The sequence below is a fragment of the Bacillus rossius genome, chromosome 1 (genome assembly GCF_032445375.1).
Source record: "Bacillus rossius redtenbacheri isolate Brsri chromosome 1, Brsri_v3, whole genome shotgun sequence".
Lineage (NCBI taxonomy): Eukaryota > Metazoa > Arthropoda > Insecta > Phasmatodea > Bacillidae > Bacillus > Bacillus rossius.
The window spans coordinates 158,263,759-158,287,754 of NC_086330.1; the positions used below are offsets into that span (position 1 = coordinate 158,263,759).

General features: G+C 40.9%; 1 protein-coding gene across 1 annotated transcript in view; it reads left to right on the forward strand.

The window, feature by feature from the left end:
- Window positions 1-12,420: 12,420 nt before the first annotated feature.
- The window catches only part of LOC134546339 (hemicentin-1-like), a 345,137-nt gene continuing 333,561 nt past the window's right edge, over window positions 12,421-23,996 (forward strand). The window contains exons 1-3 of the mRNA XM_063389116.1: window positions 12,421-12,801; window positions 19,010-19,239; window positions 20,206-20,328. Coding sequence (XP_063245186.1) covers window positions 12,426-12,801; window positions 19,010-19,239; window positions 20,206-20,328 — 729 coding nt within the window. The 5' untranslated portion in view covers window positions 12,421-12,425. The remainder of the gene's footprint in view (window positions 12,802-19,009; window positions 19,240-20,205; window positions 20,329-23,996) is intronic.

Here is a 23,996-nt window from a genome sequence, read left to right on the forward strand (position 1 = left end):
AAACCAACACGCACTCTCTTTTTACTATTAGTGTAGTTATTATATACGCAGACCGGACGAGAATTACCGAAGTTCCCTACCACAGTGTTCGCCCCATCGCAGACCAGACGACGACGACTCACGAGGCGTCTGGTTTTTTTTATTTTTTAATTTTTATTTTCGTCCAGACGCAAGTACAGCTATCTCCTCCCCGCTGGTCTGCTTAGCGTCGCTGGTTCGTGGCCCCGCCGCCCCGCTATCCCCGCTTGACGCAACAAACACGTCTCTCTCGGACGAGAAGCATGCCCCTGGCCGGAGCCCGGTCTGCGGAGTACATCTGAGCACGTGTTGGCACTCGCGGAGTTCAGGGTCGCTTTTTACATACAGCTTCAGCCGCACAGAGCGACCTCACTCGCCGCTCGCCCGAGTAAGTCATGCTGTCACGTCGCTCGCTCGACTCCAGCGCGTGAAGTGGAAGACTCGTCCACTTCGCTCGCTAGCCGCGCGCAATCTCTGCGTCGCCTGCCTGGAGTTTGTGAAGGAGGGGGTACGGTGCAACCACGTAGACGTTTAGTACTCCAACGTTTATACATAGAATTTGTAGCAATACTTTTGCTTGAGGAAAGAAAATTTGCCCTTGCTTATTTTTAATGGTTTTGATACCTTGTTATTAAGTCAATTGTTTGATTTCGTTAAGACAAGTCACAAATACATACATACATGTGTATTAATGTTAATAAGTACACGAAACACACATGTCAAGTTTGTATGAAAGACATACTTACACATGCGCAAACTGGCTTAAAATATAGACTCTACTTGGAAACTATTCCTGCCGTTTCTGTGTATGAGTACTATAGGTGTAATATGGAGGAAATACACTAACTGATGTTGCCCACTAAGTATTACACAAATATTTCCCAAATAATATCTTTGTATCCTCGTTTAGCTAAATTGCTGTTATTTCTTATTCTGTTTTCGCATATATATTTTTTTAATCCTGGAAGCCATGGACCTACCTCTCTCTCCCCCCCCCCCCCCCCGTACTTCTTACGACCCTGGTTGCTGAAGTCTGAGTGAATAGTTCAAAAACTAATTTCTAAAAATTTTATAAATGAATAATATTGTGGGTAACTTTTTAATTTAATCCTCAATCCAAACAAAAAAAGATAACTAGAAAACAATACTACTATTTTTCGTAGAATTGCTTCAAATTCTACCAGTAGGTACAAGAAAATTAGACAGCATTTGACGGTACCACAACAATTTTCTTTTCTTTTCAGATTTGCTTTAAATATTATTTAGTGTTGAAAGTTTTCAAGTATTGAGAGTCATCTCAGTACCAAATTAGCACAACCGCAACAGTTGCGCACGTGAATGTACTGCAATGTAATTTTTGTTAAAACAACGCGAGATTCAACAATTAATTAAAATTGATAATTTAGGCATGATACTAAATTAAAAAAATATGTGAAGAGCTAGCTAGCATCGCATATTGTTTGAAACGTGACATGTATTGCTGCACATTTATATTTATTTATTTCCGCAATATTTATTAAAAATGCAAATTTATAACAAAAGAGTATTCCAACGAAAAATATCCAAGTAACACTTTTAAAACTCCTGTTTATGTAGTATCAAACTGTTTAAATTATTCTACGTAAACATAAACGCGATATTAGAGCATTGATTAGTCCTAGACCTTCACATAGTCTTGGATAAAACTATTTGAAACTAACGCAGGTTTCAAGAAACTGCATCATGGAAAGGCCTAGAGTGAGTGTCTTTACAACCCCTAGATTATAGTTGGGTCCGAGTCCGAACAACATCAACATTCAAGTAGCGCTCAAGAAAGATGTTGGTTTCACGAGCGTCGGAACATCACCGCCGACTGCTGACGTCACATAAACGTGATGCGTTATGCCCTCACCTTAGCTGTTACAGACCCAAGGCCCGTGGGCTTAGGACATCCAACAGGAGTACATATCGATACTTCAGACCACACCTTCCCGCCAAGCATATCGCCTGGACCAGGGGTCAGAAGACCGCGGCTCTTTTCAAGGGAAATTAAGGCTCTCCAGAACTCACTGCGCTGCTACAGCACTAAAAAAAAATCAAACGGTACAATCAAATTTGATATCTCATCATAAGTGGACGGATGCAAAACAAATGCCTAAAATAGAGCAAATTATATTTTATACGTGGAATAGTGCTGCTGAAACCTATGACACAACAAAAAAAACTTTGCATTTACTATTCTAACAATCTTTGGCTCCACCACATATTCATGTGAACAAATATTCTCTTTAATGAATCAAATAAAAATAAATTAAGAAGTAAATTAACCAACGACAACTTACAATCATGCCTAAAATTGAAAATAAGTGGTTACTTTCCAGACATAGCTAAACTTTTGAAAGCGATGCAAGGTCACCGTTCAAACTAGGTAATAAATTTTACAAAGACAAGGTGTTTTTTTAATTAAAAAATTATTAATTAAAATAAATTAGGTTTTCGTGTTTTATAAGTAGAGCTCTACTAATGACTATCATATTTTTTACTTAATGGTTTTTCTAAGTAGCCGTAGTAATATAGTATGGCCGGTCCGGGCGCAGGCTTCAGGCTGTGGAGCAGGGAGCCGACCGCCATATTGGATTGTGACGTCACGGTGGCCATCTTGGATGGGTGTGACCTTGACCTTTGACCTTGATATTGAATTTGACCTTCAAAATTTGGCAAAATTTACCCAAAATTCCTCAAAATTTCCATTTTTTTTTTAAAAAATCCTGCCAAAAAATCTCAAATTTTTTTATAAATTAAAAATTTATCTTTTTGAGGGGAAAATTCCCGTTTCGAGGGAAAATTTCCCGTTTTTAGTCCTTAAAAATCCCAGCGGCTAGAAATATCCATATAGAGGCTTAAGCATCCATGTCTACAGCCTCCGATAAGCCTCTGATGTCATCATGAATATTTCATCTTGGATAACGACGTCACCGTTGCAATTTCCGTGTACATATAATTAAACCAATAGCCATTCAGTTTACAGCGAAATACAGCTATGGTACTGCTGAAGAGCGAATGTTGCCATTAATACTAAGTTGGGCATCTATCGTGGATAAAATGCAAGGTACCACTGTAGATTATGCAGTTGTTTATTTGCGATCGCGTCTCTTTGCTGCCGGACAGGCATATGTAGCTATTAGTCACGTAAAGTCACTGGATGGTCTCCAAGTAAAAGAACTTGATTGCTCTAAGATAACAAGAAAATTTCCATGTATGTTGACGCATTAGCTAAAATGAGTAGATTACGTAATCATTTATGACTAATTTTAAGTCCATTGTAACAAATAAATACTTTAATCACTCATATATAGTATTTTTAATTTCAATTATTATATTCAATATTTTTATTTTATTTTGAGACTAAAATTAATAACATATACTTATAGTTAAAAAAAAACGCTTTTATCGTCGAACAAACTAAAAATAATTAAATTTAGTTTTTTGTTCAACAGCCAAATAATGCACCACAACTCTTTATAACTCTGTGCTCTCTTCTTTCATTTCCGTAACGAGTATATCTTAAAATAAGTGATAGAACATTTAAGACAAATTATATCAAGCACCCACTGGGATTAGGTTACGGGGGGAGGGGGGCAGGGGGGCCCGGGCCCCCTAGAATTAAGAAGCCCCTAACTAAGGGCGGCCTGCCTGCACTTGCGAAAGCGTGATTTTTAATCGTGTTTGATTTCAAAACTATGTCTTATGGAAAACTTTCTGTATATTTTAAAGTTTTATTTTTATTGCATTCATGTAGGCCACAATATGGGCAGTGTACAGCATACGGTCAGCGCATCCAGATATGACGTGTCGGTTAACCCCATGTGCACAATTCACGCTCTCCCCTCCCCATGTAAATTTCCGCGGACACCACCAGCGAATCCTACAGATTTCCGCCCCTGAAGCACCCCATTAATAATTTTCAGTTCATATACGGAAAAAAAAAAAATATTGAAAACAATAATTCACGTTGAAAGTTGTTTGAAACTGATACGTTAATATTTTTTTCGTGGTGATATGAAATTGAGAATTATTTTTCTTCTGTTAATACGTGTTTTTTGAACATGATTAAAAAAAAGTTCACAGAAATTTAAAACAGAATTTATGTCTGTGTGGCATCCTGTTGTAAATATCGCGAGGTTCAGCGAGGGCGGGATGGATATATATATATATATATATATAATAAATAACACAGGCCAAAAATAGTTTTGGTGCCGGGGTATTTGGAGCTGATTTCGTATGAACTGGGTGCCCTGAATTCAAATATGGCATTAGTTTTTGGCTAGGAGGTCAAATTTCTAAGATCTAACGTTGTAGTGAAATTTATGTTTTACTTTATTTTGGGTTAAATCAATTAATAGAATCTAACAATTAAACATTAAATATTATTAATTTACAAAAATATTATTATTTTATACAAATATCATTATATTATACAAATATTATTAGTATATACTAATATTATTATATATACAAAGATAGTACCAAGTCATCGATGAAACCAAATAGTCACTTAACACTGCGGATGCTTCTTTTTCGTCAACTTCTTCAATACATCTTGGAATAGTCCCTTTTTAAACTCCAGCAATAATCTGCCATCATGTGTGTATCCCATCTTCCTTGATAGCGGTCCTCCGTAATTTTAATATCTTGATTGAATATTTCACCTTCTTCCTCACTGCTGTCCCCTAAATTTTCAGGAAAACGGTCCAGGTGACGTTGTAAATAGTGCACCTTATTATTCATGTTGCACTTAAGGGATTTGAAATTTTTAAGCATATCGTTTACCTTTTTAACGTGGTTTTCAGCTTTCCGTTGGCGCAGAAAATTTCCAAATGCAACAAATGAAGTTGAGGATTTTCGCTCAGCCTCACTCATGGAATTTACGTAGACTTGGTCCTAAAAGGATTTTCTTATTTCTGGGCTGTTAAATATTCATGCTTTAATTGTTTTCTTACTAAAGTGAGGCATTCTCTCCCCCCCCCCCCCCCCTTTTTAAAATGCAAAGTATGATTGTCCTTATCAGAACCTTTACAAACTGCTTCATAAGGCCCAGCTTGATATGCAGTGGAGGTAAGACGATTTTCTCCTAGTTCAACTAAGGGTCCTTAATAACGTTTTTTTTCCTCCAACGACCATGTCTCATCTCTTAGGCCACTCTTGTCTAACCCAGTGGTGTGTTTTGTCACTGCTATCCCAGAGTCACAATGTACATTTGGTGTGGCCACTTTGCTGTCCGAGGAGAAAGTTTACCATTTTTAAGTCCACACAAATCACCCATTCATGTTCACGATACCTTATCTTCTCCAAGACCAAAGCTATGGTGCTATATGTTTCTTTCATTGTTGTTGAGTGAGCAATTGGTATTGAACCATATTTTTTCCCTTTGCGTAGAAGAACACATTCCAAACCTCGCTTAGAGCTCACAATAAATAGGCGCAAATCATCTGGAAAATATTCAGGAAGACTCATTTTGTCTAGGAGCTCTCTAATATTGTGACAAAAAACAATATTTTCTCTTGAGAGAAGAATGGCAGCAGACAGACCCTTTTCTCTTGTACGGTAAAAAGTAATTTTGGTTCCTTGTACCAGTAATTTTTTTTTCCTTCAACCTGGAAGCTAGTAATTCAGAAGCTTCTTTTAACAGGTTAAGATCTCTGACGAGGTCATTTAACTCACCCTGGTTGAAACTTTGAGGAATTGTTGAGATCCCCTCATGATCACTGTCACCTTCATTAGTATCATAAGGGTGGTTATAGGGACAACACTCGTCCTCAGAAAGCTCTGGAAGCTGGTGTAATTATGGGATCGGTACTTCTTCTGAGTGAGGTACTGGGCGTCTTGCATATACTAAATCAGGATAAGTCCACTTGCTATGGTTGTTTCTATTGATTCCAGTGATATTTACTAGACAGAAATAACAGTCATCGATGTGGTTTTTGGGTGTTCATCACACCATCGGTAAATGTTCTGTACAAGTTTTACAAACCTGATGCGGTGCCCAGGATTTATCCTGACCACCGAACTTAACACCAAAGTATCCACGATAAGCTCTCTTTACAAGGTCACTAACAGTCTTTATGTTATCTTTTAATCTGTATTCTCAGCATTAGCAGTAATACATCAGGATGATTTACACAACTTATTTTACTGGAACACATTTTTAATCATAATCTATTCTGAATGGCTAAAACTCACAAACTGACCTCTAATATAGTTGAAGCATTGAAATGAAGCTTGGGATTCCAATCCTGGGGTATCCCAGTGACGAAGTGGGGATTCCAATTCTGGGGTATCCCAGTGACGAAGTGGGGATTCCCATCCTGGGGTATCCCAGTGACGAAGTGGGGATTCCCATCCTGGGGTATCCCAGGGACGAAGTGGGGATTCCCATCCTGGGGTATCCCAGTGACGAAGTGGGGATTCCCATCCTGGGGTATCCCAGTGACGAAGTGGGGATTCCCATCCTGGGGTATCCCAGTGACGAAGTGGGGATTCCCATCCTGGGGTATCCCAGTGACGAAGTGGGGATTCCCATCCTGGGGTATCCCAGTGACGAAGTGGGGATTCCCAGCCTGGGGTATCCCAGTGACGAAGTGGGGATTCCCATCCTGGGGTATCCCAGTGACGAAGTGAGGATTCCCATCCTGGGGTATCCCAGTGACGAAGTGGGGATTCCCAGCCTGGGGTATCCCAGTGACGAAGTGGGGATTCCCATCCTGGGGTATCCCAGTGACGAAGTGGGGATTCCCATCCTGGGGTATCCCTGTGACGAAGTGGGGATTCCCATCCTGGGGTATCCCTGTGACGATGTGGGGATTCCCATCCTGGGGTATCCCTGTGACGATGTGGGGATTCCCATCCTGGGGTATCCCAGTGTCGAAGTGGGGATTCGCAGCCTGGGGTATCCCAGTGACGAAGTGGGGATTCCCATCCTGGGGTATCCCAGTGACGAAGTGGGGATTCCCATCCTGGGGTATCCCAGTGACGAAGTGGGGATTTCCATCCTGGGGTATCCCAGTGACGAAGTGGGGATTCCCAGCCTGGGGTATCCCAGTGACGAAGTGGGGATTCCCATCCTGGGGTATCCCAGTGACGAAGTGGGGATTCCCATCCTGGGGTATCCCAGTGACGAAGTGGGGATTCCCATCCTGGGGTATCCCAGTGACGAAGTGGGGATTTCCATCCTGGGGTATCCCAGTGACGAAGTGGGGATTCCCAGCCTGGGGTATCCCAGTGACGAAGTGGGGATTCCCATCCTGGGGTATCCCAGTGACGAAGTGGGGATTCCCATCCTGGGGTATCCCAGTGACGAAGTGGGGATTCCCATCCTGGGGTATCCCAGTGATGAAGTGGGGATTTCCATCCTGGGGTATCCCAGTGACGAAGTGGGGATTCCCAGCCTGGGGTATCCCAGTGACGAAGTGGGGATTTCCATCCTGGGGTATCCCAGTGACGAAGTGGGGATTTCCATCCTGGGGTATCCCAGTGACGAAGTGGGGATTCCCATCCTGGGGTATCCCAGTGACGAAGTGGGGATTCCCAGCCTGGGGTATCCCAGTGACGAAGTGGGGATTCCCATCCTGGGGTATCCCAGTGACGAAGTGGGGATTCCCATCCTGGGGTATCCCAGTGACGAAGTGGGGATTCCCAGCCTGGGGTATCCCAGTGACGAAGTGGGGATTCCCAGCCTGGGCTATCCCTGTGACGAAGTGGCTTGAGTCAAGCTGGTAGTTTTACTTCTTTTTTCACTCTTATCATAACGCAGAGCTGATAGAAAAAAAAACTTAATATTTAGGTTCGGCACCCCAAATAAAGCTAAAATCAATTCCAAAATCCTAGACATAAAAAAAAAAAATTCTTGATGGCCTGTGTAATGATTGTTAATATTTTCAATACTTCGGAATAAACTAGTATTCAAATATAAACATTTTTATATAAATGATGTTATCGTTTATTATTGTATGGCAACATGGACTCTCCTCCCGTTTCAAGTTGGATACGCTCTTGCCTGAAACGTGTTGTATGTGTTCGTCTCTTCATTGTATCCATGTATATATTGTATCTATGATCAATTAAAATAATTTTCCCCACAGTGATTTCTATAAATAAATAATGCGAAAACGCCACGCGCACCTAACACACATGCTACGGTGTGCAGAGATTCAGAAGAGACGTCGCGATTTGAAAACCGCTCAAGATAGCCGAATGGTGTATGTTTACGAAAAGCATTTAATAATATTGTTACGACCTATGTGGGGAGAACTGGGTTCATACGGGATAGCACATTTAAGTTTTCCAAATAAGTTTATTACAGTTTTATTAATTACTAATACCTACATTACTAATGAAAAATTGTACTTTAAAATTTCCGATCACCAAACACTGGCACTTAAATGTTTATTCGTAAATCACTCAATGTCTGTCAAGTTCCTTAGTTCGCACTCCTTACTGTACCTAGGCTAAACAGTCGTTCGCCCTTACATCGTGCCTGTCCACACACACAGTCTCGTGGCACTGTCGCACTCGTTCAATCTCGTCGCTCCGCGTCGCACCACTATCGAGGAGGTATCTATTTTCGCCGATGTCACACTTCCCTTCACTCTCGGAACTCGCCTGGAACTCGCTCGGAACTCCCGCGAAAGCTGGCGTCGCATTTTTAAACTAGTGGATCGTCTTTGCAGGACCAACGAGAGCGGCTGTGACGAGTCGCATCATTCTGGTACGACCCGACGCCCGAAAAGTCCAGAAAGACGGCACTCATTCGCGCCACTCCGCGCTGTGGCTAGCGGAATTCCCATGGCCACTGGAGTTGGGGCTAGAGACAACCTTGTAATCCGGCCAGGCGCGCGTGGCATGCCTTGTGTCAGTGGACGGCACGTGACACGGCGTGTGACGCCAGATGCCTGGCAGGGCCGCCAGCCAGCTCCGTACCTGGCGCGCGTCGCGGTCCTGTCTGCGTTCGTAACAATATGCTTAGGATGGATGGGTAACTATTTCCGGATTATTTTTGAAACTGTAGTTTTAGAATAGTGTGTTACCAGATGCCTGGTAAAATTTCCCTACGTTGGCAATCAAAATTAAAATACGTTTTAGTAGCTGTTTTTTTAAATTAATATTTAATAATTATAGTAATGTTAATTTTTATTTCTGTTAATTTTATAGTCTGATTAAGTATTCGTTTTTTTTGGCAATTTTTTAAAATTGTTTTGTTATTTTTCTTGTTCTAATTTGCGCTTCCCAAGGCAAGCTTGGTAAATATTCACGTTTCGGTTTTTTTCGGAACGAGCCGAGTGCGCCCGAAGACGTACAAGTGCAGACGAGCAGCGGCAGAGCGTGCTGCGGTGCGAACTATCGGCGGCCCGAGGACTTGTATTGTGCTACGAGGGCGGAGGTCCGAGCTGCCTCCGGAGGAAGGCGACGACGGCGAGGAACTCACACCACGAGTTGCGAGGGACGTCTCTGGACGCCTGCGTCAAGGAGTAAAGCAAGGTTGAGGACGCGTACATAGATGTAAGTCGATGGACACGGAAAATACGCAAATTCGGGAGGGCGGATTTTAGTGTGAGAAGCATGCTGTTGCGTCGAATGGGTCAGCTACAAGATTTAACAAGTGTAGATTGGCTCCCGAATTTTGCTACAGAAGTTTATATTGATAGCGAACAATTATGACTAAATTGTCTTACAAACGGAGAAAGTCTGAGCGATTATATTAAATTACTAGCTGTCCGACCCGGCTTCACACGGCTATACTAATGGAAAAAAATTAAGCCACATCTCCCATTTAAAGTAATGGTAAATAAAAAAAATTCAGTGAAAATTTATTACAATGCTGCATAATGTACCGGAGAGAAAATTAATAGCACCGATGGTTTCTCGACTCGTGCACGCAACGTACAACTGACGTACCCGTACTTCGCTACGGCAGTCTACAGGCAGATCACTCTTGCGCCGCTCATTATACACGCCCCTCCTTGTGGGTACGCCACTGCTGCGCGATGCCCGTTGCCATGGTGACGCAGAAGGCATGAACAAAGAAAAATCCTGTTCTCATGCAGAAATAGTACCCACTGTTGCCTGGTTTTAACCACCCATGGGATCTAATTTTCGGAAAATGTCATCCTACCCAACATAAGGAACATTACTGTGAAGTTTCAAGTCTGTAAAATATATATACTTGAAAAAAAGGGCAATTTTTGATATTTAAAGTACCCGCAAAATTTCAACGGTGATGAGGACTGCACTAACAATGAAATAGTCGTTTCCATAGAGATGAATGAAGCATCAACAAAGCAACAGCCGTTGCCATGGTGATTTCCTACCATAAACTGGAAATTTTGATATATTACGCCCCCGAAACTCCCCTTGGAATCGGATTTCCGCAGAATCCGTTCTTAGTGAGCGTCTACATCACAATCGGGTGTATAGTTTTAGAAATCTCGTGATGAGTGAGTCAGTGAGTGGTATTTCACTTATATATATATATATATATATATATATATATATAGAGAGAGAGAGAGAGAGAGAGAGAGAGATATACAAGTCCTTGTCAGAATTGTAATGGGAGAGGAAAATTATTGATGGTCCGAAAAATGAAAATTAATTCAAAATAATAAAAATAATTCTATAAAAGAAAAAAAAAACAAATTAAACACAGAGAGAGGAAAAAAAACAATAGTTTAGGTTTGCGATTTAAAGTGATAAAAAGTATTTAAATACTAATTGAACTCTTATGAGGGTACTGATTGCTTCGTTGTTAATATCACACGGGTGTTTTTTTTTACCTGTATGGGAAAATTAAGAATGATAAGGCATCTAGTGCGTGGCAACAATGTTAATAGGCAATAGGAAATAAACTTCTAGTGCCTGCGGCATTGTCAACACACACTTCGTACGTGTAATGCATGTTGTATCTAACCCCCTCCAACACATTTGATTCTAAATTGGACTTTTAGTATGGATCTCTAATGTTATTGATAATATAATATATCCTATAGCCTTCCTCCATAAATGTACTACCCAACACTGAAATAATTTTTCAAATCGGACCTGTGGTTCCTGAAATTAGCGCGTTCAAACAAACAAACAAACAAACTCTTCAGCTTTATAATATTAGTATAGATGTTTTCCGCCTAACAAACTGAGACAAAGTGGAAACAGTTAAATGGGTAGGCTGTGTGCTTTGGCGTTTATGAAAATACTATTAATTACGAATTGCGTGAAAAGCATATTTGGGCAATAATGCTAATAACTGAGTAGAACTTTCATGATGACCAGAAAAGGCCTTATGAACATTCAGGTGAGAGCGCTCCATTAAAATTGTAGTATTTTAGATAATGTGTTAGCCTAGTAATGAAATAAGATGTTTTATTTTTATATCTCGTATTTGTACTAACGTGAGATTTTCTTAACTTTATTCTGCAATTTTGGTATAAGGCATACGGACTTTAGAAGAGGTTTAACTTGTGTACAAAATGGCATTGTAGGGTATCTCGCAACAGCCATAATCGGTATAACGATTGTAATTGAATGGAATAAACTGCAGAAAGTTAGCTAAACAATTAAAAGGTTTGCTTTCTTTTTTATTATCGCTACCCATTAGATGCTTTTCTTAAGATTTTAATGATGATAACGGGTTGGATGAATTTCTGTAATCTAACATTGCATGCTCAAGGGGGTGGGGAATCAGGCTTCGAGGAAGCGATCGTAGACATATTGATTCGCGAAGCTGTGTGATTGACCCTCTTGGTAGCGTTTTTCGGTCTTGACCGTGAAAGTATGTCAAGATCGAGACAAATGAAAATGGCTAAAACGGTTTTTTTTCAGAGTAATTTTTAGATATGAAAAACCTGGTAGAGATTCCTGAAAACACTCATGGGACTTGCATTACTCCTTTATCTTCATATATCCGCCATATAAATTATGGTTACAGCTCAAATATAATAGTTTCCCCATGCACGACGAAACAACTGCACTCCAGTTAAAAGCCTTAGGTCAGAGGCGATACCGCGGTAGAAGCACCAGCGAATGGCGCAAACACACATACACCCCTGTCTAGGCGGGCCTCCTGATAATATGGCACAACGTGTCCTGATGTCGGCTCAGCTCGAAAATAAGTAATACCGGCGGTGGTTTGACACAGAAGAATATGACCCAGAAATGTTCAAGTTAGTGTGGACTTCACTGCGGAGACCCCGCCGCAAATGGGACGGCGGCAAGATAAAGATTGCCAGAGGCAGGATCAAGAAGACATTGCGCTGGTACGGTCGCAGTGCGAACGTAAGTGTATTTATATCCGCGATGCGGACAGCTGAAGGCCAGGGAGGGGGAGGGGAGGAGGGAGGTCGCGCCAGGCGGACGGCTCCAGTAGGTCCGCGACTGCCGCCATGGCACGAGGCCTGGCGCTGCTGCTGCTGCTGCTGCTGGTCTCGGCCGTGACGGCGGACCCCGAGGGCAGCGGGAGCTCCGCGCCGTGGGACGGCGATGAAGACGCCAACAGCATGCCGGAGGAGGCAGCGAGGGCTCAGGAGGACTGGCTGCTGCAGGCGGACCAGCCCCTCGTGGAGGACGACGGACCGGAGGACACCGGCGCGGAGCCCCCGGAGGGAGCCGTGTCGCTCGCCTTCGTGTTCGACTCGACGGGCTCCATGTGGGACGACCTGCTGCAGGTGCGCGCCGGCGCGGAGCGCATCATGGCGGCCATGCTGGAGGAGCCGGACAGCCCCGTCTACAACTACGTGCTGGTGCCGTTCAAAGATCCCGGTGAGTCGTCCTGTTAAGCCCCGCTGTGTCCCCGATTGTGTCCGACGGACACCGTCCACGCGACCCTTTGTGTCGTCATGGATGGCGTGAACAGTAGTCAGATTCTCCCTGGTCCGAACACATTGGTCAGCTTGAACCGCATGTCTCTCTGTCTTTGTCACGTGGTAGCATAGGAGAAGAACATGCATGATGTTTGACTTAAGGATTGTCTGAATATGGTTGAACTCCACATCTTTCACAAGTACGATGATTATTCAAAACTTAGCTGCGTACTTATTTACACTGCAACGAAAACAATTAACAAAAACATTCAAAAACACTTATGTTGGCACTCTACTTATAATTACTGCGCTCTGGTGATTACTATAGAAATCAGTAGATTCGGACATTGCGATTGTATACAAGGAAATTTTCCGTGCGACAGCAATAGGTCATTCACAATTTTTGTGAGTCACTTGAAAATTTTGGTAAACACATGTACAATTTTTCAAAATATTTTCATGCCTGAAATATCCATAATATATACGCTTTGTACTTCCTTACTTCTTCTGTACACAGGAACCGTTCTCTGTACCTTGGTTATGACAAAAAACACCATATTGAAGAATCTGGACTTGAAGTTTTGCAAAATTCTGTGGTTTGAGGCACCTTTGGTTTTTTAGCCAGAACAAACACCGAGCAACGAAAAGTGAAGGTAAAAATGTACACATCCTCCCCCGAAATAAAATACTGTCTATTCTCCAGCTTCACAACTTCCATAAAAAAAAACTTGTAAGAATATTTGCGTTTGATTTTAAACACTGTTATCTAATGGCAGAAAATTTCAACTAACGTATTAAAAAATAGAAGAGATTTTACAGTCAGCTCTTCATAATTAAAGTATACTATTTTAAATTATTGATACATCCCTTTTTATGGAACGTTTCATTAAAAACAAAAAAACAAAGTTTGCTATACTTAATAAAGCGACAGCTGTTGTAATTGATTTTAATTTTGTCATCTCAAAAATAATTACATGCTCGTCATCAGTATATATGCCAAACGTCTAAATGAAGAAAGGTTTTTTGGGACCATGTGAAAAACTTTGAACGTAATATAGCATACAAAGCAACACTGTTATGTTAAAATGATAGGAAACGTTTATATAATTTATAAATGTGCGAATCTGCTCAAATCAAACGTTTTTATTATCAAACATTTTTTTTGCGAGTAAATAGAGTACAAAAAGTCATAAACATGTAAACTTTAACAACATGCCACGTATTTATTTGAAAAATACTTTATTAAAAAAAACGGGTTTTTGAAATAAATGGGTCTATAATAAATGGAGATTTGTGTTGGTTAAATGTTTTCACCTTTTCATCACAGTTAAAGATTCCTCATGAAAATTAAACAGTTTTAAAGTATTGAGGTGCATTATTTAACGTTTAGAAATTGGTATCATATTATTACAACTATAAAATGTAATTATATATTTGTTTAGTTCTTATTTACAACATAAAATGCACGTGAAACGTACACTTTTCTTGTCTGGGCGTTCCGCTTTTAAGTTTTGATTAACAATAAAAAATTTGAGAAGATATTATTATTGATATCATTGGCTGTCTAGAAAAGGTTAGAAAAAAAAAGAAAAAAGAAATGTCACAGCAGAGAATAGGTCAGGATTAAGACCACGTGTCAAGGTTCAAGGTTTACTGTGTGAGCGTTTATCAGTAATGATGCTTAAAAACAAGTTGATACGGATTCAATGAGATGATTGATACTGTGCATTTCCTAGAAACTAAACTTGTGTTCAATTTTTCCCTATTGCAATTTGATTTAACTACCGCACTTTTACAGGGTAAAATAGAAGTTTTGAAAAAAAAGAGGTTCTGATAATTAAAGGCCGGTGTACAAATTACACTACGCCTAAACATTGGGTTGAAAGGGTTACACATTCGTGTCTCACCCGGCATTGGATCCGCAACTACGGAAACAAGTTCGCATCCCGGTCATCCCATCCTTATTTCATCTTTCCACGTGGTTTCCTGAACAGGGACGTCACTAATGGGGCAGACGGGGCTTGTGATCCGGTTGATCCGGGCGCCGCATTAGCGATGGGGAGGGGGGCACTAAACTGCAAGAGTAATATTTACTGTAGAGATTTACTTGAATATTGTAGTGTTAGAAAGAAAAATGTTGGAGGGCAGAAGAATTGAATTATTTGTATTGGAAGGTACATACAAGTAGGCATGGGCGTAGATCCTTGGTTGGGGGGGGGGGGGACGCCAGGGGGGCCCGCCCCCCTGGAATTAAGAAGCCTCTCACTGAGGGGGGCCTGCGTGCACTAAAAAGCGTGACTGTGAAACGGGTTTGGTGTCAAACCTATGTCGTATGGACAACTTTCTGTATATTTTTTTCTGCTTATTGCATGCATGTGAGACAAAATATGGGCAGTGTACAACATACAAGCACCGTATCCAGAGATGACGTGCAAGCTATCGCAGCCTCCCCCCCTTTTCTGGAAATTTCCGCGGTTGGCCTTGCGTAGCCTATCCTACAAATTTGCGTCTCTGCATATATCGTCAAATATTTAAAAACTTGTATCTTTCGCATACTATCCAACTTGCGATGTATTAAAAATGACATGCATGCAAGTTAAATAAGAAATATGTGAGAGATATCGTAGTGGAACTTATGTGCTGTGGCGATATGAGGTGTTTTGTTGGTTTGGTGGGCTTGAAAAAAAATAGAGGGGAGGGGGTGGCAAGACGAGTTCTTTTCCCGGGTAAAATGAAAACAAGTCTAGTTACGTGTCTGTTCATAAATCACTCCAGGAAAATGCTGGAATTGGTTAAAATGACGTCACTGTTGACGAGACTTTAAGCACAAAAAATCACAATAAAGAACTGCAGATTGTTGATAGGAAAGAAACCACTCGAGATAGTGCTTTCCCTACAAAAGTCATACTGTAGCTGCATTATAGGATGTTCACATCTTGGAAAGTCAGGGAAAATCAGGAAGTAGGAATTGTTAAGGGAAAGTAAAGGAATTTACTTGAAATCCTGGAAAAGTCATTGTAATTCCCAATTTGTATTAATTTTAGCGGAAAATTTTATGCACAATTTTGCCATTATTTAGATTGAAATATTTTTTTTCGGAAGGTATTTTAGTGCAGAGTCATGCAAACTGTAAAATGACTTATGCAAGGTTTAGTTTGAATTTTGATTTTTAAAATGTAATTATAGACCATTTATGAGAATGGTGGATGCAGTATTTCGTTATATCTTTTAGAAAATGGCAAAACAGGCAAATCATTAAAATAAATAAAAAATTGGTTGTGGCAATTTGAAAAGTCAGGGAAATTTTATTTCAGATTTGTTTGGACACCTTGATGATACAATATTAGACTATGATACAGTACATATGCTCTCAACGGCATGGCGTAACACTCATGAGGCAAGGAACCCGAAAAGCTAGTGGTCCAAGCCCCAACCACGGCATGACTCTGCAGGTTTATAGCACTGAATCGGTAAATTTAGTTGGTGTTTACAAGATACGGAGGGATATTCGTAAAGTAGCTCCATTTGGTCATTGAAAAATAAACTCACGAGAAAATTTTTTAATGGATATTTTTAGTTTACTACATATCTACTCCACATTTGTACATAATCGTCATTCACGTTATTCGGAGGGCATACGTTCCATGTTGTCAAATGCGTGTACTGTAGGCGAGGTGAGGAGAGGAGAAGAGAAGAGAAGAGAAGATGCGAGAAGAGAAGCGCGCCTCGCGAACAGTCCGGAGGCAAGCGAGCGTCGCGGCTTGGCCTCGGCCCTTGACTGCGACACAATGCACCCTATATGTTCTAAGATCTTATGGAATACTTTAGTGGATGCCATTAAACATTTATACATCGTGCATAAAAATACTGTTCCGGAAACTACCACAAAAAGAAAAATGAAAATGGTAAAAATGGTAAAAAAAAAAATGAGGATAGTAGATATTTGAGACAAACTATGAATTCTGTGAAGTAATCTAGCAAAGGACTTATGTGAAGCAGTGGAAATAATAAAATTTTAATAGGGAACCATTTTTATGCTTCAAGACTCTTTTTCGGCCATTCTCATTTAATGCATCTTTTTGTCGAAGACAGTGGGAGTTCAGTAGCACCCATGCTTCCGAATTTCTCAAGACAAATTCAAGGCCACGCAGAATTTTCCAACCCTATTTTTAAAGAAAAAAAATCATTAAAATTGATAATATATTTCATCACCACTAAAATATGACATTTGTGCTATAAACGATTATAAAAGACTCAAATTCTAATAGCAACACTTAAACAAAGCGAGGAAAGACGAAAAATAAGACAGCATAGGGCTCAATCTACATAAGTCAGAAATAATGTTCAACAAAAAACTAAAAGTTAAGTGTAGGAAAACTTTAACACCCATATCAAGGTCTTAAATTTGTAAATAGGTATCTAAGTCCAATAGGATACTTGCAAAATATTGTTAAGAACTTATGTGGGGAGAACTGGGTTCGTAAGGAATAGTCCAATTGATTTTTATTACAGTGTTATTAATTACTAATATTTACATTACTAATAAATAATTGTATTTAAAAAGGTCTGATCACTAATCACTGGCACTTAAAAATGTTTATTCGCAAGTCACTCAATGTCTGTCAAGTAACACAGTTCGCACTCCTCACTGGAGCTAGGCTGAACAGTGGTTCGCCCCTTACCACGCACCTGTCCACACACACAGTCTCGCGCCACTCAGTCGCATTCTCACGGTCCTGTCGTTCCTCGTCGCGCCGCTCTCCAGGAGGTCTCTCACCCTCTTCGCCGATGTATCACTTCCCTTTACTCGCGGAAATCTTCGAACTCTCGGAACTTCGTGGAAGTCGGCGTCGTCGCTTATATTCCCACGGCATCCTTCTCGAACGGACGAGAACGGCAGTGACGAGTCGCGTCATCCCGGGACGACCCGACGCCCGAAAAATCTAGAATGGCCCCAAGTCACGTTCTGTAAGCTCGGCGGCCTCCTCTGTATGCCCGCAGAATTCCCAGGCCGCGTGAAGGGCAGGTAACAATAGTACGAGGCGGGTCAGTGAGCGGAGAGCGGAGGGGGACGGGTAGCCAGACCCTTGTAGTCCGGCCAGGCACGCGTGGCATGCGTGACGTCAGCGCCCGTGAGGCACCGCATCCAGACCTGCTGGTAGACTCGCTCAGGTACCTGGCATGCGTCATGGCCTGGCCTCCTAGCTTGCACGTAACAATATGTTTTAGTGTGTAATAGCTATCAAATAATTTGCCCTTGCCTATAAAAGATGTTTTTATGATGCAATAGTGCATTTTATATTTTGTTTTATTCTTGAATAATGATTGTTTTTATTGGAAATTTCAACAATTTAATGTATCTTTGCTAAGTATGAGGAATAGTTATTTATGACACTTAATTTTTGATCACAATGGGCCTGTAGTGTAATTTTTAAAACAATTCAAAAATTATATTTAAATAAAGGGCTGAAAAAAACTTGCCTACTACATTTATGTACTTTTATATTATTAAACATTCACAATTTACTATTTTTCATTTTTATTCTCACATGATATTACTTTATTCCGTTACATACTATTTAATCATGTTAAATATGTCTCCTCAATTTAATGTAAAGGCTTTTTCACAGTGGCAGTGAGTGGATAACCCTGTCGTGGCGCTTCGCTTCTCCTCTCCTCGCTTCGCGCCAGTGGGCGCAACGCTGCATCTGTTTCTTTGACCCCTCTGCTTCGAAGTTCGCCGCCTGGGAATTAAACCAGATGACAAACGCAAAATTTTTAATTTTTGCTGTAATTGTTGACCCACGTTTCATCAATTCCCTTTTCTTCCCAAAAAAAAAACGGTAGCAATCATTTTTCGACTCGAGTAAGAAGATTGCTTAAACGTTTTCCGTATATGTTTACTGATCGCCTGTCAGGCCACACACATTGCGTATTCGAAGTCCATGATGGTTATGGCCAAGGCATCCGTTCCATTCCCAGGCGAAGAACTTCCATGCCGAGGGGTTAAAGAAACTGGTGCAGCCTTACGAAAAGTGTTTGGAACGGAATGGCGATTATGTGAAAATGTGAAGTAAATAGGTAGTGAACTAAACCCGCCACCTCTCATGAGTTTTTCTCATGACCAAGTGGAGCAAGAAGGGCCGGTGGACGGGCGCGTGTTGCAGCCGTGGGCCCCGTGACGGTGACCCGCAGCCACGGCAGGTTCCGGCAGTCGCTGCAAGACATCCGCGTGAACGGCGGCGGCGACTGCGCCGAGACCTCCATCGCGGCGGTGGCCGCGGCCCTGGAGGCCAGCCTGCCGCGCTCCTTCGTCTTCGTGTTCACGGACGCGCGCTCCAAGGACTACCGCCTGGTGCCCGCCGTGCTGGCGCTCGTGCAGAGGAAGCAGACCCAGGCGAGTCGCGCTTCTCCGGCCGCCCCGCCGTCCTGGCGTCCTGTCGTCCTGCTGTGCGCCCCGTTGAAGGGCGAAACAGCTCCGGCACTAGCCTGGGAAGCCAGTAAAGGTTGGATGGACTTCGGCCAGATCTCAGGCTCTCTGGGTTGTCTGAGGAGTCCCAGAGATGTGATAGGCCTTGTGATACTCTCGGGATGGATGGGGATTTCTCTGAGTCAACCACAGGTTAGCCGAATGTTTAAAGGAGCGTGGTGGCGGCGATGCTGGGATGTGTTGTCCTAACCTCTCACTGTAGCTCCTCCTCAAAAACCTCAAAGTTGCCTTGAAATGGCATATCCATTTCCCTACGGCTCTAGGAAGCACGTGTTGGTGGTGATCCAACCCCTAAGAGAGTAGGTGCCATCAAATCCATCACTTTAAACAACGTATGCAGTTGTAGCTGAGCTATATATATTGTCTTATCCTCTCATCCTGCCCTCTTTCAACCCACCAGTTATGTCATCCTACCACCCAGAAGTTATTTTGTTATCCACCCATCCAGCAATTGTCTCATCCTGTAATCCTTTTATCATGCCCTCTTATTACCCCACCATCCTGCCATTCTGCTTTTCGGATATCCTGCTTTTCTGTCATCCTACCATACTTCCAACCTGCTATATTATGTGCTTACAAACATTCATGCCTAAAAATAAAGTTCATCAAACGCATCTTCACATACTTGTACTCAATCACTGCTTAAAAAGTAATGGTTTTATGGTACCAAACAGTTAAGTTTTTATTTTGTATTTAAAATTAAAAATTGTTTTTAAGAACAAATAATAAAAATTTTTGAAGTGTCTCTACGCTAATTTTATTCGAAGACCATTTCAATTAAACATCTAAGTTCAACTGTGATGTATGGATTGTAATTCATATGCCAATTTTCTATTACATTTAGGGATACGTTATTTGAACGACCGTTTACAGGTGGTGTTTGTCCTGACGGGATACTGTCACGACTTGACCCACGAGGGTTACCTCGCGTACGAGAAAATAGCCGCCACCAGCCTGGGACAGGTGTTCCACATCAAGAAACAAAACGTGGAAGAGGTGAGTGCGGCCCGGCATCTCCGCGCGACCCTTGTCGCGTGCACAGCTGGACGAGCAGGCTCGCGAGGAGCTGCGCGATGTGCGAGTGTGTCGTGCTGTGCCCCGGGTGCGGGGGGCAACGCGTTCCTTGGAAACTACCCAGTCCTGCTACTTCAACTCTCCGCCTTAGAAATGCTGTCGATACTTGAGCGGCGAGTCACTTTAAACTAATCTCTTCACGAATTCTATGGCACATTATATATATATAATATATGTGTGTGTGTAACATCTAAGCTCTCGGTATAAGGCATTGGTGGGAGTGATTTCGTGAATGGAACGGAAGTCGCATGGAACGGAAATATGTAACCACGGTGCTGCCATCTGCAACGAGTGGCGCGCATCTATATATGTTCACAAAGTCAAAGGGAAACTTTATTGTATTAATTAGTAGTATGGTTTGGAGACTTCTGGCTAAGAGTATTTCTTATGATACTACGGCTCGATGGCTTGATGGCTTGTTGGCTTGTCAATCGTGAGGATTCGGCTATGTTGGGGCGTTTCCGCCTCTCGAAGCCTATGATCGGTAGTTCAAGTCATTTATCTTTTTTCTGTTTTAGTTTCTTAGTTTTTTAGGTGCTGACTGGCGGCGGAGTGAGTGGTCAGTGCAACCACTCACCACCAGGGGCGCTTGCGTCCCTGGTCACTAAATCCAGTACTGAACAACTGGGAAAGCGGACCACGAGTCCAAGTGCCCAACCCCCGCATGGTAGACTCTTTTCTACTCTGTCCAACACTTCATCCAGACCATCCTCTGTCTCCTGTAAATTCCTACACGTAATGCATGCCAATTTGCATCCCGCATGAATGTGCCCAGGGTTTTCCCTGTGTCTATGCAGGTTTTACCTGGGCCCAACCTATCTCTAGTTATAGTCTAGATTTAAGAGTGAGGGGAGTTAGTCATGGCGCCAATCGCTGCCATGGCTGGCCAATCCCCTCCTAGCACATGATGCATGCGACCCTCTCCTTGCATGGCTAATCCCAGCATGACTAGGCGTATAGGCTTCGGCCTGAGACGCACCTAGGTCCCTCCCTAACCCGGACCCCTCCAAAATACACTTAGTTTAAGTTAGGTTAGGAAAAATAAATAAATAAATAAATTGGTAGTTCGTCGACCATTTTAGATGACGCAACGTCCGCAGTCTTGGAATCTGCTGTTTTTAAAATACGTAATTTTTAAGCAAACAATTCGGAAACAATTCCCTAAAATAATAAATTGGTACTTATTAATTTACTAATTTATTAAATTAATTTCCGTTCTTATTTCGATACTTGAACAATACAAATAAGTTTATTTTAGGCAAAAAATACTGATTAAATAAAACATGGTAAAAATTCCTAAAGTGGCTTAAAATCCTCATCCACCAGCCGCCAGTAAGCTGTCGATGCCATCATGGCTGCCATCTTGGAAATGTGTAATTATTAAACTAGAAATTTGGAAAAAATCTAAAAATCCTCAAAAAAGTTGGCAATTAATTTACTGATTGAGTTGACCGATTTCTGATCTTAGTTCGATACTTGCTTAATGCAAAAAATATATCAGGTAAAAATATGTATTTATTTTCATTTAACATTGAAGTAACTGGTTCAAGGGGGAAAAAAAGCAACAAAATTACAAATAAAAAGTTTATTACCAATATTATACTAGTGTAAACAAGGAAATTACTACAAATTACTACCGTGCCTCAATTTCTAAAATCTTCTTATAAAGCAAAGTGAGTCCTTAGCATGTCTTAACATGTGTTTTCAGGGCATTTCTACATGATAGTCGATTAACCAGGCATGTCCAATCAGTGGCCAGGCGCATCCAGTCGGTGGTCAGCCACATTAAAATGGTAGGAACGGTTTATAGGTTGGTCAGACACGGATGTCCAGTCGGTTGGTGAGGCTGACACGTCTAGTTGGTAGCAACGAGCATACAATCATTCTGAAAGAGTGGAAACTCCCATGTTAAACGCGTGTCACGATAAGCAGACTGCTATCATGGCTGCTATGGAGCGTTTGCAGCGAAGTTGACGCTGGCACGGACAAAATAAGAACTAACAACTTGCGCATGCGCAGTGGGAAGCTGTCACGCACGCACACATTCATGTTTTTTTTTGTTTGTTTATGTTTGGTAGCGGTAACGTAACCATGAAAATGTTTTTTCTTGTCAAAGCATAATGGAGTTTGGATCAGCTTCGGATGTAATACTTATTTGCTGCTAATCTTATGACGTGATATACATGTGGGTTCTAACATGTTACATAATTAATTGCTGCCGCCTCCGTATATTAAAATTATTAAGACGCATCGTGACATTGTTTCAAGTTGCAATAGATTTGACATAGGATATTGATATATTCCTTTTGTAAAAACTTGTGGATATCACGAGAATTTTGCTTAAAATGTAAATTACATGCCATAACATAGTAAACGAAATTATTATTAAATATTCTAGAAACTCTCATACAAAAGTACATAGTACACAACTTTTTATCCCAGATTTACAACTTTAATTTACTTACAAATGCTAATTTTAAGGGGAAAGGTTTGGGGAGAAAATAACACCTCTGTTAAAAAGTTTCCCTAATGAATATAAAAACATGTTTACAAACATCAAAAGGGTATACCATATACTAAAAAAATATGTTCTCATCTGGGAATATGAGTTAGCATTCTAATTGAATTGGTATGTACACTATTTAATTAATTAGTATTTTTATGAGTTATATTATCTTGTTTTAGCAGAAAAACCTATATGTGCTATTATTTTAAATATTAATTAACAGAAGTTTTTAACAAATTAGTGGAGCAAAATATTCTGCTTGTCAGGTTACACTACAGGATGATAAAAAAAGGAAATTAGATTAATCAAAACGTTTTAATGCAAGTGTAGAGAAAGTTTATTTGCAATGTGACACATCAACAATGTAAGAATTTCTGACAGCTATATTTGTGAAGCACCATGGTCACCAATGCAACTACAGTTCAGAAACGACTTTTATCACTCTGATAAGACAAAACACAAATATTTTTAGTCAGGCAGCAAGGCACTGAAATAAATAACATCTTCATAAGTCTCTGTAGTATATACACTCATTTAACAAGTTCTATTAAAACATGAAAATGCAAGCAAAAAAAACCATAAGCTCTCACAAATGAATAATATGTTAAATGAAAGAATAGATTTTACAAAAGTGGCTTATAAAAGTTAACATGTGAACATATAAACTTGACAAATTTAAGCAACCGATATTACACATAATCAATACATGTGTAGGGAAACATGTTGAATATACAATCTCAGAAACAGGATGGTAACAATTAAGGATATGATTCCAGAATAGCAACCAAATAACTAGCGTCATCTTTACCCCTCTTCATAACACAAACTACGTAACCACAAAAAAATTTTTTTTTTATTTTAAGAAATATATTAACACCAATGTCAAGTATTAATAAATGTTGATCAATGTCATAACCTACAAAAACGTACAAAAAATGACAAGTGACTTCAATTAAACTTTAGTAACCAATTGAGATTTTTGAAAAAATAAGTTTAGTTTCAAGTGACCTACTTGGAGGTATGTTATACGAAAAAATAAGCATAGAAAAAAACCAATCTTCACATAATTGGGCCCCTACTTAGA